The sequence below is a fragment of the Gopherus flavomarginatus genome, chromosome 2 (genome assembly GCF_025201925.1).
Source record: "Gopherus flavomarginatus isolate rGopFla2 chromosome 2, rGopFla2.mat.asm, whole genome shotgun sequence".
NCBI classification, from domain to species: Eukaryota; Metazoa; Chordata; order Testudines; family Testudinidae; genus Gopherus; species Gopherus flavomarginatus.
This window is the reverse complement of record NC_066618.1, coordinates 197,847,438-197,861,267: the sequence shown is the minus strand read 5'-3', so window position 1 is coordinate 197,861,267 and position 13,830 is coordinate 197,847,438. Positions and strand designations below refer to the sequence as shown.

General features: G+C 36.8%; 1 protein-coding gene across 1 annotated transcript in view; it reads left to right on the top strand.

Moving 5' to 3' along the window:
- Positions 1-13,830, top strand: part of C2H18orf63 (chromosome 2 C18orf63 homolog) — a 34,220-nt gene that overhangs the window by 16,613 nt on the left and 3,777 nt on the right. Inside the window, exons 7-13 of the mRNA XM_050939767.1 lie at positions 903-1,012; positions 1,124-1,220; positions 1,337-1,449; positions 2,836-3,118; positions 5,617-6,744; positions 10,071-10,187; positions 13,254-13,352. Of these exons, the coding sequence (XP_050795724.1) occupies positions 903-1,012; positions 1,124-1,220; positions 1,337-1,449; positions 2,836-3,118; positions 5,617-6,744; positions 10,071-10,187; positions 13,254-13,316 (1,911 nt within the window). The 3' untranslated portion in view covers positions 13,317-13,352. The remainder of the gene's footprint in view (positions 1-902; positions 1,013-1,123; positions 1,221-1,336; positions 1,450-2,835; positions 3,119-5,616; positions 6,745-10,070; positions 10,188-13,253; positions 13,353-13,830) is intronic.

Below are 13,830 nucleotides of genomic sequence, written 5' to 3'. Positions count from 1 at the left end.
ATGAGTACTAAATTTATGATTACTTCTTTGCTTACAAAAGCAAGCATTTTCAATCCATTTCTATCCTTTAGAATATCTTTGGCTCTCAGGAGAAAGAAATTCCACTTTCCCCCCTAGCTAGACAACATACTAATCAAAGACAACTTTAGGGTAGCCTTGAAAATGACACAGGCAGTGATGATGTAGTTAACATGATGTAGTTTCATTATCAAAAATCAGTATAATCCCATTGTGGTCCATAATTTGCTAGTCTGAAGATAGACACAACAATGGAAAGGGCTTTTCTGTCACTGGATGGACACAACCCATGACAAACAACAGAGTCAGAAAAGAATGTTTCTCCAGGTCTAAGAATGTCTGTGGCTTTAGCTCCAGCGTGTCTTCTCTCAGAATATCTGGGCATCTCTCTTGATTTTTCCAACAGGCAAAGGCATATAGCTTCTTGGTAGCCTTGTTGGGATCTTTTGCTACCTTGGTTATTGTGGTGCAATACTGTCACTAAGTTGTCCAACATTAGAATATGTTAGTTTCTGAGTAGAATTTAAAAGTACTGCAGGGATAGAAAGGATGTTCTTAATCTGAGGACATTTATGTTGTCCTCCTGGATCTAGTATACTTGCATGTTAAAGTACCTCCAATATGACCTATCAGCCTTTAAGTCATTTACGTCTTTAGCCAGTTCCTGAAAGTATAGGTTTTTAAAATTTGAAACAGACTCCACCATGTTATAATGTGAATATAATTCTAAAATTAGCAGCTTGCAATGACTGATAAATGAATATTCATGTATAAGTTTCAGTAGTACATTTGAATGCACGTTAGATGTTTTGCATGTTCCTTTTTCACTTTGTATAAATGAAGCAGTATTTAAAAATAACAAAACACTTTTTTTCTATTTAAAGCTGGAAGACTTTGACATTTCAGCCAACATCTTAGAAATATTTGACAACAATAAAAATACAGTCATTCAGAGACACTCCATTTTAAGTAACTGGTGCTATGTCTTGCCAAGGTAAAATTCTATTTAATTTCCAACAAAAACAAACAGTTAACCAAATAACTGTGCTTTCAGCTATGCTATGGGTTGTATCGAACATTCTGTCTTTGCTTTACCCCTGTACAGCATGAAAATGGGTCAGATCATAAGTATTAGCCATATAATTCCACCAGAGTCTCCTTTTCATTCATACAAAGACTTTCAGATGCACTGGAAGAATCTGGTAGGAAAGAACATGATTACATATGATTTTTTTTCCTTTTGTACCTTTTTTAATGTTTTTATATTAATCAATTTGTTTAAAATAGCATTCCATTTATATGTGTATTTTATTTTTAGTATGGGTATATCCTTCCAGAGGATCGTGGAGAGACAAAAATATATTGCAGTGTTTACTTCAAACTGATAGGGGAACGGCTCTTTACATATCCTTTATATATATTTTCTTTTGTGTTGTACTGTCTTCTCCTTTATCATGCTAACCAAGATCCAAACTCTAATCCAAATAGGGGGCCAAATTCACTGCAGTTGTAATTCCATTGAAGCGAATGAGGCTATGCCACCAGAAAATATAGTCCAAAATATTTGATTCAGTCCTTCTGTGTTATTAATGAATAATGTCAAATCTAGGCTTCCCTATTTTTCTGGAGATGTTTCTTAAAGGATCCTGAGATATGAATTAGAACTCTTGTAGGTGCTGGGATGCCAAATCTTAGAGAGAATATTTTTTCTTCAGCCTGTTTGTTCAGGCATATGAGTTAAATAGGCTTTAACAACAAAGACAAAAAAAGCCCATTGAATAAAAATTAAATTTTAGTAAATCTTAATCTGAATAAAATTACTTCACCACACAGGCCCTGATCCTGCTAACATTTACTCTCATGCTTAAAGTTAAGCACATTTTAAGTGTTTTCACAATTGAAGCCTAAGTCTGGTTTCACCCCAATAATATCTGTGAAGTTACTTGTTCCTCACAATCATCAAGAGTCTTCCAGGAAAAGCAGGCTAGACGACCTGTGACTTTATAATCTTAAAAACAAGCAGAAAACCCCCCTTTTTATAAAAATAAATCTTTTCAGGCCTCCTTGATATAGAAACAAGAAATGGCACTAAGAATATTTTTCTTTGCAAGTTATCCTTTAGCAGGGGCATTATCAATTAGTTTAGGCCTCATTTTTCCTTTGCTTTGCAATTTGTGCAATCCAGTGGAGACTATCCTCCATATTCTAGGTTTACTTTTTTAAATCCACCTGTGTGTCATTGAAATACTGAAAAAATAATATTTGTTTCAGACATTTTATGTTGCTGCTGAAATGACTGCCAGTAGAGGGTGTTCACATTAATTAGGAAATTCTGATTTCAGAACCATGCTCACAAAGAAAGAAGTCAGACTAAAAACCAAGATTCATATTGAGTTGTGCTTTTAATGAGAAAATAATTTAAAATATCCAGAGAAGGAAATGAAGAAAACCGGGAGGATATTACAAATAAAGCACTAGTTTCTATCACTTTTACTCATGTTGAATAATACCTTGTTCTGCAGGAAGTCCCATTGATTTCAGTGGGACTGCTCAAGCAGTAAAGTACTTCTCAATGGGAATGAAAATGGCTTAATTTAGCCTAATAAGAGTAAAACTTTCAAATCTCTAAAACCATTAAAACTACTAAAATTTTGGTCCCTTTAAAAAATAGTAAAGCTGCTTTTTTTATTTTAAATTCTTTTGAAGAAATTTTAGTGTGTATTTAAGCTTTTACTCAAGAAAAGGATAAACAGTTTCATTATACAAAATGCTAATTACATTATACAAAATCTTACATAGCCCTTAACACTTGTTCAGGTACCCTTTAAGTTGCATAAGAAGTCAACCAGTCCAATATTTTAATAGAATAGATTTAGAAGGTGTATTAAACTCTTTTCTTTCTGACCTAAAGTCTAAACTTCCTCATCTATGTGGATTTCCAGTAAAAATGACAAGTAAAGCATTGTATGCCACAAAAGAACTCATCAAACATCCCATGCATGTAAGAAGTATTATGTTTATATTAATATTTATATTGATGGGCATAGTGTTGTTCATGATATGTGCTCTTTCCCATGTGAATTTTCAGAACACTGCAAGAGTATAAAAGTATTTCTCACCATGAATAATTGTTAATACTTGTGTTTTTCTAGTTAAATGGGTTGCCTGACATATTACTGTTCACATCATAACTGTATAATAAGATGTGGAAGCGATATGTAGCCAAATTAAAAATTCTGTTGGAATCTAAGGTTTCCTTTTCCTGAATTTTTTTTATCTTAACTCTGCTACAATAATATCACAATAATATTTTTCTCCTTGTTTTGAAAAAGAAAATTAGAGAAAATATGTGGTCTGGACTTATCACAAACATTTAAATGGTTCCAGTCAGGCTGAAGTTCACACTTCAGAGGTGAAGAGGATGGGAAGGAGCAGAATTTACAATTCTTTTAGAATAATCGCTTATATGAAATACCAATTTCAGCCCTTGCTGAGCAGTAGCACACATGCTGATTATCTTGTCAGTGAAAGAAGAAAAGCTTAATTTTTTTAAAAATGAAGAGTAGAATTTGAAGAATGCAGTAGAAATTGCAGAGTTTTGAAAATGTTAAGATCTGCTGTTTCTCTCTTTCCAGCAGCTGCAGCCCCTAATGGAGAAAGTTAGGATGACTCCTTTTTTTGTATAGTTTTCACAGACATCCAGGCATTTCTTTGCTATGAGAAGTCTAGATGTCTGTAGAAGTAACTAGAGACAAGGATAGTCAGCCAGCTCTGTGTGGACCACTAGAAATTGGTTTGCAGTCCACAGTATTACTCTAAGATCAGAGAGAGAATATCAGGGTTGGAAGGGACCTCAGGAGGTCATCTAGTCCAACTCCCTGCTCAGAACAGGACCAACACCAGACACATTTTTACCCCAGTTTCCTAAATGGCCTCCTTAAGGATTGAACTCACAAGCCTGGGTTTAGCAGGCTAATGCTCAAACCACTGAACTATCCCTCCCCCCACCGAGAAACCAGTAGGTGCCTGTGCCCTGCAGACTCCATAGAATATCAGGGTTGGTAGGGGACTCAGGAGGCATCTAGTACAACCCCAGCTCAAAGCAGGACCAATCCCCAGACAGATTTTTTCCCCAGATCTGTAAGTGGCCCCCTCAAGGATTGAACTCACAACTCTGGGTTTAAGCAGGCCACTGCTCAAACCACTGAGCTATCCCTTCTCCCAGATAATGGCTAAGGATTAGGTCTTCCCCTTTTGAGAAATGTAGCAATCCAAAAAGTGCCTCATCAACCAAATGTAGCTCATAATGAGCAGAAAAAGGGGAGACTGGATCCAGTGAGTTTTGTCCCTCATCCCTCAAAACTCACTATCAGAGTTCTGTGAGGTTTCAGGTGGTTTGTCAGCTTGTCAGCTTGGTGTGAGACAGAGGGCATAGCCATAGTATTACCATCTGTGATAACTGTGCAATTGAGGAGAATGTCCTAATGGAGTGTTTCCCAAACTTGGGATGCCACTTGTGTAGGGAAAGCCCCTGGCAGGCCGGGCCGGTTTGTTTATCTTCCGTGTCCGCAGGTCCGGCCAATCACGGCTCCCACTGGCTGCAGTTCATCGCTCCAGGCCAATGGGAGCTGCTGGAAGCGGCGTGGGCCCAGGGACGTACTGGCCACCACTTCCAGCAGCTCTCATTGTCCTGGAGCGGCAAACTACAGCCAGTGGAATCTGCGATCGGCCGGACCTGTGGACGCGGCAGGTAAACAAAACAGCCCAGCCTGCCAGAGGCTTTCCCTACACATGTGACGTCCCAAGTTTGGGAAACACTGTCCTAATGGAAGATAATTGTAATCAGAGCAAAACTAATTTTGAATGATAGCAGCTACTACTCATTTAAAGAGAGGGTTGATTGAACATATCTGCTGATTAGGGAGTCAAAGGTATCTTGGTTTCCTGTGGCACAATAGGAGCACTGAGGAGCAGCACAGAGGAGTTTGCCCTGCATGCAGATGCCATAATATCCTGAAGGGTGGAACTGGATCTCTCCCTATGGGCTCTAGACCCTTTTCCTCAAAGAGGATATTGTAGCAGAAACTCAGTGTGGCAAGTCGCACAGAATTTTCAGAGTAGTTTTTCCCTTTCATCGGATTTTTTCCATGAGATGGAATAAAATGATCTGGTATAACAGATGTGAAAGGGGCACATTACTGAAATGGTTTCTCCAATTGTATTTGTAACAGAAAAAATTCCCTTGTGTCTTTTATTGTTGCTATGTGATGTAAAAAGGTTGCTGGGTTCCATTTCAGTGGTGGTGAAGTAATCTCCATATATAGCTTGTGGCATGCTTTTTTATTCTTGATTGAAAGGATATATATTGTGCAGCATATTTGCCATCCTGACAATCAGATATTTGCATACATATTACTTTTCATTTATCAAGCTGAAAAAGTCTTTCCTTAAATGTCTTAATAGCGAGCATACAATGTTCTTAATTTGAGGTTGTTATTAAAAACAGAATTGTAAAATAACCAACACAAACATGTGTACAGTGTATGTTGTATACAGACTACGTTATTGTAGCATTGTAAACTAACTCTCTTCGTTCAGTTGAATCAGTATGGCAACAGCTGTGTGTTACAGGAAGTAAATGCCAAGCCTGCAAATCTGACTGGCAAACCAATATGCAAGGTATCTCTGACTCAAGCACCTCCAAGGAGAGAGACTTTGCCGCAGACTTCTTCAAAAGGCAGTTCAAGAATTAGCCACAGGATGGAGCTTTTGATCAATCAGCCAAAACAATGTATTTTCTCAAATCTCATTCCGTGTCCAGAGGATTCTGTTGCTGAGGCCATGAAGAAAACAGTGCATAGTAGACAGCAGCAGCAGACTCCAGGAGCATCAGGAGTACCAGGTCACTCAAATGAATCCTTAAGAATGTCTAAGAATTCATCTGTGGATTCTCAAAGGAACAATGCCACTAGAATTATACCTATTTTCAAAGGCAAGTTGTTGCAAATGGATATAAAGGCCACAAGAGCCAATGAAGGAAAGAAAAAAGTGAGTGTTTTACAGCATTCTCCAAAAGTAGTTAGAGATGTCACCATGTCTAAATTAACTGTATGCAACCCCAGTGTAAATCAGGTATACAAACCTGTCCAAATTGTGTCATTCAAAAATCTTACTAATGGCACTGTTGCTCAGAGAATGACTGGGAAAACAAGTGTAAAAAGTGGTAGACCTATATGTGACCAGAAAAAAGAAACTAGTAAGCAACTGACAAATTCTGCTTTTTCTAATAGCCCATCCTTAGATAGGAATTCAAGTAGAGGCAAACCTGAGAAGATAAATTATTCTTCATTATCTGCTAATGACAAATCAGTGCTTCAGATATCAAATGCCAATCTAGGTTTGAAAAAACCTGCACTACTCAGTTCTACTACAAAAAAGGGGGGAAAGTTATCAAATCAAAACACCACTAAAATACTTGGGGCAAGTCACAGTTCAAAGAAGGTACATATACAGATTTCTGAGTCAGACAAAGAAATTGCGAACACGAGCATATCACAGCATCAAACAAAGAGCCCAACTGAAGGAGCAGGGTTAAATATTCTCAGATTGGTTTTAAACAGTACAGTGCACAGAGCCAAAAGAGAAGAATATCAACAATCATTAATACCATCAAAGGAGTATATCACCAAGACAACCAATCACCATTCACAAGTCAACTATGAGCAGGTACAGTGAATAATAGGTTTCACCTATACTAGCTCTCAACAATTCAGTGTGTGTATAAGCCCTGAGGTAAATAGACTATTCATTGCATTTGATGCTGTATCTTAGTTCTGCCAGGTAGATTGTGTGTTTCTAATATTTGCTGTAATTTGTATTAAAATCTTTAACCATTGCCTCTTTTTACAGTAAAATACTATGATTTGTTTTATCATCTGAGCTGTATGCTCCTGTAATTGTGACTTTCTGAAAGGAAGAGTAATTCCTTTAAATTTCATTCCAGATTTTTATTTAATGGGACTGGCAAAACTTATAAACAATAATATGCTTCCATTTTGTATGTGCCAGTCTGTCTTCACACAAAGTTGTGTTCTACAACCAGCTACTAGATGGTATATCAGATCAGATCAAGTATGTGATTGTATCACCTAGTAGCTGTAGACTACAGAATATGTAAGCCCGGTGCTTTTACACAAGCTTGAAACTTTAGCAGATTCAGTTATTACAACACATTCATTGAAAACCTTTGCTTGTATAATAGCTGTTTAGATTACAAGTTAGTAAAAATTAGGGCTGTCCATTAATTGCAATTAACTCATGAGATTAACTCAAAAAAATGAATTGCAATTAAAAAAATGCATCATGATCAATCGCAGTTTTAATTGCACTGTTAAACAATACCAATTGAAATGTATTAAATATTTTGCATGTCCTTCTACATTTTCTAAGATATTGATTTCAGTTACAACACAGAATACAAAGTGTACGTTTCCCCCCCTTATATTATTATTTTAATTACAAATATTTGCACTGGAAAAATGATAAACAAAAGAAATAGTATTTTTCAATTCACTTCGTACAGGTACTGTAGTGCAATCTCTTTATGATGAAAATGCAATTTACAAATGTAAATTTTTGTTACATAACTGCATTCAAAAACAAAACCACGTAAAACTTCAGAGCCTACAAGTTCTCTTAGTCCTACTTCTTGTTCAGCCAATTGCTAAGACAAACAAGTTTGTTTACATTTACAGGAGATAATGCTTCTTATTTACAACGTCACCTGAAAGTGAGGAACAGGCATTTGCAGGGCACGTTAGCAGCTGGCATTGCAAGATATTTACATGCCAGGTAAGCTAAACAATCATATGCCTCTTCATCTTTCCGCCACTGTTCCAGAGGACATGCATCCATGCTGACTACGCTCGTTTAAAAAAAAATGCATTAATTAAATATAGGACTGAACTCCTTTGGGGAGAATTGTGTGTTTCCTGATGTTTTACCCGCATTATGCCATATATTTCATGTTATAGCAGTCTCAGATGATGACCCAGCACGTTGTTCATGTTTTAAGAACACTTTCACTGCAGATTTGACAAAATGCAGAGAAGGTACCAATGTGAATTTCTTAAATATGGCTACAGCACTCGACCCAAGGTTTAAGAATCTGAAATGCTTTCCAAAATCTGAGGGCTACCAAGTGTGGAGCATGCTTTCAGAAGTCTTAAAAGCCTGACACTCTGACATGGAAAATACAGAGCTGAGCCACCAGAAAGGAAAATCAACCGTCTGCTAGTATCATCTGATTCATAATGAAAATGAACATGCATCTGTCCACACTGCTTTGTATCGTTATCTAGCAGAGCCTGTCATCAGTGTGGACATATGTCCTCTGGAATGATGGTTGAAGCATGAAGGGACATATAAATCTTTAGCACATCTGGCACGTATATATCTTGCGATGCCAGCTATAACAGTGCCATACTAACACCTGTTCTCATGTTCAGATTACGTTGTAAACAAGAAGTGGACAGCATTATCTCCCGTAAATGTAAACCAACTTGTTTGTCTGAGCCATTGGTTGTACAAGAAGTAGGACTGAGTGGACGTTCTAGGCTCTAAAGATTTACGTTGCTTTATTTTTGAATGCATTTTCTTTTTAGGTATATAATACTACATTTGTAAGTTCACCTTTCATGATGAAGAGATTGTGCTACAGTACACCTCTACCCAATATAATGCGATCTGATATAACACAAATTCGGATATAACGCGGTAAAGCAACGCTCCGGGGTGGGGGTGGGACTGCGCACTCCGGCAGATCAAAACAAATTCGATATAACGCGGTTTCACCTATAATGTGGTAAGATTTTTTGGCTCCCGAGGACAACGTTATATTGGGATAGAGGTGTACTTGTATTAGATTAATTTTAAAATACTATTTCTTTTGTTTTTTACAGTGAAAGTATTTGTAATTAAAATAAATATAAAGTGAGCAGTGTACACTTTGTATTCTGTGTTGTAGTCGAAATAAAAATATTTAAAAATGTAGAAAACATCAAAAAATATTTAAATAAATGGTATTCCATTATTGTTTAACAGTACAATTAATCACGGTTATTTTTTTTAATCGCTTGACCACCCTAGTATAAATGCAAGTTGTTAACAGCATTTGAACTTTGTGCTAAATGGCACACTAAGAATAATTTAAATAGAGTATGATACTTCTTCTTGAGTGTTAATGAAACAAGAAGTGGTAAACTGAGTTCAGTGCAATAACAGTGATGAATTTAGCACCAAGTTTTTTCAGACATTCAAGAACATAAGTTGTGCTTTGAATCTCCTAATTTGGCTTTTAATTTGTGTCTACAAAGGCTTTTAACTTTAAGAAAATTATCCAGACATTTTTGTTGCACTTTCTTTACAAGATGTACTGTAGAACCTTTTATTGCTGCTATTTAAGAATGCTCTTCACCAAAAGAAAATGAAAATATGTTTTATCCTAAAAACTCCAGGTAGTGCGGCACAGGGTGTGAAGTGGTATTTTCCTTCTCATTATTTTCTTAATCTAAAAATATGAATTTGGTAGACTGTAATTATTTTTCAGCCTGACTTTATTATTGTTGGGGTTTGTTTGTTATAATGTGTGGGGTGGGGGTTGATGAAGGGGATTGAGCAGAGAGGGGCACTCGCATATTTTCTGTGAGCACAGTTCTTCATTTATGTCTACTGACTTTTAAATACCAAAGTCTGTAAAATTTTAAACAGTAGGCTATTAATGCCTCACAGACACAGGTTAGCTGCTAGAGTGAGAATGTACATCAGTAAGAAAGGGTATATATTGATAGTGGTCTGTTCTTTGGACAGCAAGTAATAGATATATCTGCATAATTCAGTTTGGTGTTAGTGTTGTTAGAAGTTACAGGTCAGGGTGGATTGTAATGGTGAGATTCAGTGGCCAAAAAAAGTCGATCAGAAGTCCTGTCATGATAACCATTACAATAGTACTGGAGTTTTAGTTAATGAGGATATATCAACTTTTGTATTTTAAGGTGTTGACAGTGAATGATCCCTTGCACTGTGAAGTAGTGACCTCAAAACAGATTTACTCAAAGATGGAGACCCATTTGAAAACAACTTCAAAGAAAAGTTGTGGCAAAAGAAGGCAGGTAAAAGACTCACTAACATCCAGACACTAAGTGATGAAAAAGACAATATATACTTTTTGATTTTAGAATAGTGACCAGATGAAGCAAAACGGGGAATACAAAAAATCCCTTATGGCCTGGATAATGTAAAACTTTTATTTCATTCCTGTATTTTCAGAATCTTTTTGCCAACTTTTAAAACTTTGAAAACATACTCCTTCAGAAATTAAATATGTAGTAATGCTGATAAGGTTAACAGTATCATTTAATGTAAATATTTTTGGGGGGTTATGAAAATAAATTTTCTGAATCCATGTAAAAATCTTGTTAGGACATTCACAATACCATACAACCTATTTCTGGAATTTATTAATCCACTTTATAATGGTCATATTAATGAGAATCTTCTGACTGCATGAAAGCTTTTCCTATTTGATGAAGTGTATGCAGTCAATTTAGAACATCCATTTCTGCACATGTATTTTACTTAATCATAATTCAAAGAAACTTGCAGAAAATGTAAACTCTATTTATTTCAAATACCAATACGTGTAATTACAGTGAAGACTGATTAATTTTATGGTTCCATACAGTCATTTCTGTTTGCGGATAATCCAGGTATGTTACAGATTGCCACCATCTCCTTAATCCAAAGTATTGAGACATTTAAATTGAGGTGCATAGCTATCAGCTTCATTGATCATGTCAGCACTTCATAAGTATCCACACAGCACTAACGAGGTATATAGTAAATGCTTTATTACATCTTCAGTGGTGACTAGTAGCTAATGCTCGAGTGGAAGGTGCATGAATTCTTGAAATGGCCCATCAGGACAGTTTTCTTCCTGCCCCAAACTGTTAGTAGGTGGCTTATGCCCTGCAACACAAGATTTGTATCATTTATTATTTGTATCGTTTATTTTAATGTAGCTATGGATGGTCTCATTAGTTATATAAATGTCTCATCTTTTTTAATCCTGCTAAACTCTTGGATTCAGTAATATCCTGTGACAATAAATTCTATAGGCTAGGTATGCATTGTGTAAAACATAAAAGAAGTATTTCCTTTTTTGGGGTTTTTTTTTAATTCTTTCTGTCTTTGTTTCACTTTTAATCCATTTACTCTTGTAGTATCAGAAAGGATCAATAGGAGCACCCAAATAACTTCTAGATACCATTCATAATTTTATGTACTTTATATCCCCTTTCATTTGTCTCCTCTCTGAATAAAACTGTTCTAACTTTTTCTCTCTCTTCTGATGGAAGTCTTTCCATACTTTTAACCATATTGTTGCCTATCTCTGAACCTCTTCTATTTCTATTATATCCTTTTTTTATATCTAATAACCCAAAGGAAAAGAGTATTAAATATAAAGGAATACCATCCATTTATATTGTGGTAAATATTTTCAGTAGTATTTTCCATTCTTTTTATGTTTTAACTCATAGTTTTCATTATGAGTACTCGCAAAGTGGTGGGCAGGTTCACCACCAGAGAACATAAATAAGGTCCAAACCTCAATCCTTTTAAGACACTTCTGCAATAAACACAAACAATAAATGGACTTAAAAGCACTGGAGAATAATTCCCCAAATGCTTCCCTCCAACCCCACTTTAGCCAGCCAGGAGAAAAGGCACACCTTTCTTCTTAGCTCCCCTTTGACCCAGCTTTTCCCCCAGCTCCCTTTCATACTCCACCCGGTCACAGCCATGTGACCAGCTGGGCCCTGAAGAGGTTGCAATGCCTTTACCTTTTCACACCACCATGGCGCATAACTATAAATGCTCTAGAAAAAGACACAATTATTTCAGAACCTAGAAATGAGTATGAGTATTTCAAATTATTCCTTTTAATTTACATTTGTCAACAGTAAATGTCATCTGCCATCTTGCTGCTCATTCACTTAGTTTTGTTGGGTCCCTGTGGAGTTCATCATAGTATTTTCAAGTCTTGAGTATTCTAAATAATTTTGCAACATCTGCACATATTGCCCCCTTATAATTTTTCACTTTTTCCAGATAATTAATAAGTATATTAACCACAGGTCCTAATGTGTGTTACCCAGGGTTTTCAGAATCCCCAACACTGGTAACTTAACTATTTCACTCCAGGCGCTGTCAGGAATAAATCAATAGGAACACAGTCATTCTGTCTGATCAAGAATTAAATGCAAGTAAGCATGCTCCTGTCTAAGCAGTTCATTAGATTTAACCACACACAGACATAAGCAATAGGTTTAGAACATCTCAGATGTTTAGCTATATTCTGAGACATTATTGAGTAATTAATGACAAGTCAGCGCTGGCCAGACACCTCCCTGCTGGGAGTAAAGATGTCAGGAAAAAATGTATCTCCCGGGATAGCTCCAGAGAACAGCTCCCAAGTACACTCTATTATCTAAACTTTTTGTAACCAACTTCTATAAAACACAGAAGTCATAATGATCCTTACTGGCTCATCACTTTTCCCAACTTTCAATAAACTTTTAATATCTGAGGCATCTAGACTGCAGGTTGTCCATCCACATATCTTCTTTCATTCTTGGTTATTTACTTTCCTTTCCCCCATCCCATTCTGAGGAACAAAACTGTCAGTAGTTATGACCTTGCTTCTGATAGCCTGTCTCCAAATTAACCCTTAACTATGTGGTGTTCTGTTTCATTAATTATAGTGGCTGAGTGCACTTAATATGCCGTCAATCCAGGGCAACATATGTATCCCTGGGAAATCACTTTTAACCTAAGCACCCATCCTTTGAAAAATTGGCCCCTTTAAGGTATGTGAAGTTGGGCATTCAAAAGTCACTAGTTGCTCTTGGAATGTTTGGCCATTACTTTTGATTCAACATTTTTAAAGGATATTTTCAGCAGTTTTGGTTTTAATTTAATCTTATGTTACATATGGTACATTATCCCCACATTTTGAACATTGTTTAATTGATCTACAAAATGTATGCTTATTTTCTATTTCCTGTACTAGTCAACCAAATATCTTATATGCAGATATGACATTTGTTAGTTTAGCTGTTGGCTTAGTGTTACTCAGCACTGAGTGCATTAATTTAACTTGCTTGATTACTTGTTAGCAGGAAGAAGGAGGAGGTTATTCAAAGTCAAAGAAATCCAGAACAAGTAAGCCTGCTATCTAGAATGTGGATGTAAAGGAGCATAGAAAGAAAAATCAGGTATGTCTGTGTTACAAACCTGAAAGATTCTTCTCTTTAATGCTCTATACGTCATCTCCTATTCTTAAGGATCACAATTACTTTACAAACTGTCTGTCCAAAGATTGCCTTACACCAAGGGTGGGCAAACTTTTTGGCCTGAGAGCCACATCGAGGAATAGAAATTGTATGGCAGGCCATGAACACTCATAAAATTGGGATTGGGGTGTGGGAGGGGGTGAGGGATCTGGGGTGGGGCTGAGGATGAGGAGTTTGGGTGTAGGAGGGCAGGAGGGGGATCAGGGCTGGGGCTAGGGTAACCAGACATCCTGATTTTATCTGGACTGTCCCAATATTTGCTTGTTTGTCCCCTGTCCCGACCAATGTTAGGTTGGGACACTGGACAATCAAGCAAAGGCTCCGGAGCCGAGAAGGCCTCGCGCCCTCCCCCGCCCTACTCCGCCCCCTCCTTCCCCCATTGGACCCTCCTCAAATCCTC